We start from the raw sequence: 3,649 nt of genomic DNA on the forward strand, positions 1-3,649 counted from the left end.
AATAAACAAACAAACAAAAAAAAGGAAATTAAATTCGAAAACATTTTAGTTTAAATATTTGAAACATATATTTTATATATATTAAAAATGGGCCAAATTACCAAAAAAAGCCCCTTTATTTTAAAAATTACGGAAATGGGCCGGTTTTTTAATTATTTATCGGAATGGGCCATTTTCCGCGAAATTGCGTTCACATCAGCGCGATGTCGGGGAACTTGACAGGAGATCGCGAGTTGCCCGCGCGCGTGAACAGTGCCCAACGGTCAAAAAATTGAGCGTTGGCCCCCCCAACGGTGAAATTTTTTTAAACTATATAAACCCCCACCCCTTTTATTTTCACAAACAAATTCTCTCAATTTCCTTCAAAAATTCTCTCAATTCCCTTCAAAAATTCTCTCAATTTCCTTCCAAAATTCTCTCAAACTCTCAAATTCCTTCCAAAATCCTCTCAATTTCCTTCAAAAAATCTCCAAATCCATATTAAATTTATTTTTCCATTAAATTTCATTTTTTTAAGAAAATTTTACAATTTTTTATTTTTTTAAATAATTTTAAAATTTTTAATATTTTCAACCATGGCCGGATCATTGATTCGTCTTGATAGGAATCACATATCGGTGGAGCAAATGAACATGGTAAGTATTAAATTTAAATTTTATATTTTATATTTTATTTAAGATATTTTTATTTATGTATTTTTAGATATTTATTAATTTATTTTTTGTTATAAAAGGCTAAAGATCGCGTATTGGAATGCAATATTCGGAATATGCATGCTCCTCCATCACCGTTAGTAGAGAACTACCTCCGGGAAGCAGGATTTTGGCACGTGGCGACGGTAGGCCGGGGATTCAAGTTGGAGCCGAAACTGATCAGTACGTTGATCGAGAGGTGGAGACCCGAGACGCACACATTTCATCTTCCATGTGGAGAGTGCACTATCACTCTAGAAGATGTCCATCTGCATTTGGGATTGCCGGTGGACGGGCACCCAGTCACCGGGTCTGCCCAATCTAGCAATTGAGAGGCAGTGTGCTACGAGCTTTTGGGCGCCGTTCCGGATAAAATGGATGGAGGTAAGGTGGAGATGGGCTGGTTACGTGCAACCTTCCCCGATCTGAATGAAAATCCAACCGAAATTGAAAGAATCCGATATGCTCGAGCATACATTCTTCAAATAATTGGAGGCTATCTCATGGCCGACACGTCACGGAGCCGTGTACATCTAAGGTGGTTGCTAAAACTCGTTGATTTTAGAGGAGCCGGCGAATTTAGTTGGGGGTCTGCCGTCTTGGCAACATTATATCGGGAGATGTGCGGGGCGACCAAACCGAGGAGAGCAAAAATCGGAGGATGCCTGTCACTACTGCAATCATGGGCACAGTTTCGCTTTCCATTTCTACATCCTCAAGTGAACCACCCATATACATTCCCACTCGTAACGAGGTAAATTTTATATTACATTTTGAAATTGTTATGTAGATTTTGTAAGAATAAAAGTATGCTAAAAATTTATTTAATTAGGTGGAACCATCCGGCGAGTTATCGTGGATTACCGTCTGAACTTGAAGATATACGGCTTCTATTGGACCAACGGTCGGAAGCAGAAGTAAGTATTATTGCCTGTAGTTATTTCCATACAATCGCTAGTGGATTGATATTTAGTATTATGTATATAAGTAATATTTCTATCATGTTCATGTAGTTTCAATAGACACCATACGAGGATCCGACAATCCGGGCAGTAATCCCGGAAGAGTTTTTACAAAACCCTAACTCTTGGCACGTGAAAGTGGTGTTGATCAACTACGCAACTGTGGAGCCCCACCAGACAGACAGAGTCCTACGACAGTTTGGATGTAGACAACCGATCCCTGCGGACCCTGAGGTGTTTGACGAGCACCACAAAATCGACCTTCGGCTATTAGGTACGGATTGGCCTAGATACTGGTCAGACTACACGGAAATGTGGGAAAATCAGCATGAGTATCTACCTGCTCGGGAACAAATCATCATTCCCGAGTTAGCGTGCGTTCCAGAATACATGCCATGGTTTAGGATCCATGGAAAGCCGTATTTACTTACGCCAGAGGAGAGGCAGCGGCAATTACGTGTCGGAAGGGAAAGGCACGGGCCTCTAAATCCAAGGGGACAAGAGTACGAGGGCAACCCATCAACGAGGCCCAGACATTCAGCCGGCTCATCATCAGCGGCCATGGAAGCACCGTCCCCAACGAGAGCACCGACGCAGTCACCTGATGCAGCAATTCAACAGATGGTACCCACGCAATCGCCTTTCCCTATGATGCCAGGTATGTTTCCTAGCCCTTATATGTACCCTAACCCGTACATGTATCCTTTTCCGAATCCTATGGCAGGTTGGAGCCAAATACCCGGATCAACTTCATTTCCTGTAATGCCGAGCGGACCACCGATAACTAGGCCATCACCGCAGGAGGGGTCGCAAGGGGGGCCGTCGGGGAGCCCTCATTTTTACCAATCGCCAGCAAGGCATGGCTTTCAAACTCCATCGCTGTTCATGATGCAAACACCTCCACATTCACTATTCTTTGAAGGTGGATCATCGTCCCAAGTCCGACAAGCGGATGCCGAACCGGAAGAACAACAATCACCACCCGAGGAAGAACAACCGCCGTCGGAAGCTAGAGGAAGGAGGAATCCAGCACGTAACCGTCGACGGCCGCCATGTGGAACCGAATCCCCCGGTCATAGACATTGATTACCGTATTAACATGTATCAATACCCATGTAATGAAATAGAAGTTAATGATGATGTAATACACATAGAAATTTTTCCAGTTTTTTGACATTATTTGATTAAAAACCTAACCTAACTTAATTTAATTAAAACCCTAACCTAATTTCATTAAAAACCCTAACCTAACTTAATTTAATTAAAAACCCTAACCTAATTTCATTAAAACCCTAACCTAACTTAATTTAATTAAAAACCCTAACCTAATTGAATTAAAACCTAATTTAATTAAAAACCCTAACCTAATTGAATTAAAAACCTAATTTAGTTAAAAATCCTAACTTAACTTAATGTAAAACCCTAACCTAACTTAATTTAATTAAAACCCTAACCTAATTGAATTAAAAACCTAATTGAATTAAAAACCTAACCTAATTGAATTAAAAACCCTAACCTAACCTAATTGAATTAAAAACCTAATTTAATTAAAAACCCTAATCTAACTTAATTTAATTAAAAACCTAACCTAATTTAATTAAAAACCCTAACCTAACATAATTTAATTAAAACCCTACCTTAACCTAATTTAATTAAAAACCTAACCTAATTGAACCTAAAACCCAAACCTAACTTAATTTAATTAAAACCCTAACCTAACTTAATTTAATTAAAAACCCTAACCTAATTGAATTAAAACCCTAACCTAACCTAATTTAATTAAAACCCTAACCTAATTGAATTAAAACCCTAACCTAATTGAATTAAAAACCTAATTTAATTAAAACCCTAACCTAACTTAATGTAAAACCCTAACTTAATTTAATTAAAAACCCTAACCTAATTTAATTAAAAACCTAATTTAATTAAAAACCCTAACCTAATTGAATTAAAAACCTAACCTAACCTAATTGAATTAAAACCTAATTTAATTAA

At 38.3% G+C, this 3,649-nt stretch overlaps 1 protein-coding gene across 1 annotated transcript; it reads left to right on the forward strand.

Moving 5' to 3' along the window:
- The first annotated feature begins 1,522 nt into the window (after positions 1-1,522).
- On the forward strand, positions 1,523-2,746 carry LOC128035295 (uncharacterized). The gene is made up of 2 exons (XM_052624679.1): positions 1,523-1,609; positions 1,706-2,746. Exon 2 carries the CDS (start codon positions 1,967-1,969, stop codon positions 2,738-2,740), a length of 774 nt encoding a protein of 257 aa, XP_052480639.1. The 5' UTR covers positions 1,523-1,609; positions 1,706-1,966; the 3' UTR covers positions 2,741-2,746.
- The last annotated feature ends 903 nt before the right edge of the window (positions 2,747-3,649 follow it).

Source organism: Gossypium raimondii, chromosome 12 (assembly GCF_025698545.1).
Source record: "Gossypium raimondii isolate GPD5lz chromosome 12, ASM2569854v1, whole genome shotgun sequence".
NCBI lineage: Eukaryota > Viridiplantae > Streptophyta > Magnoliopsida > Malvales > Malvaceae > Gossypium > Gossypium raimondii.

Excerpts from the sequence above, each read along its gene's own strand:
- LOC128035295 (XM_052624679.1), top strand. The coding sequence starts at position 1,967 with ATGTGGGAAAATCAGCATGAGTATCTACCTGCTCGGGAACAAATCATC.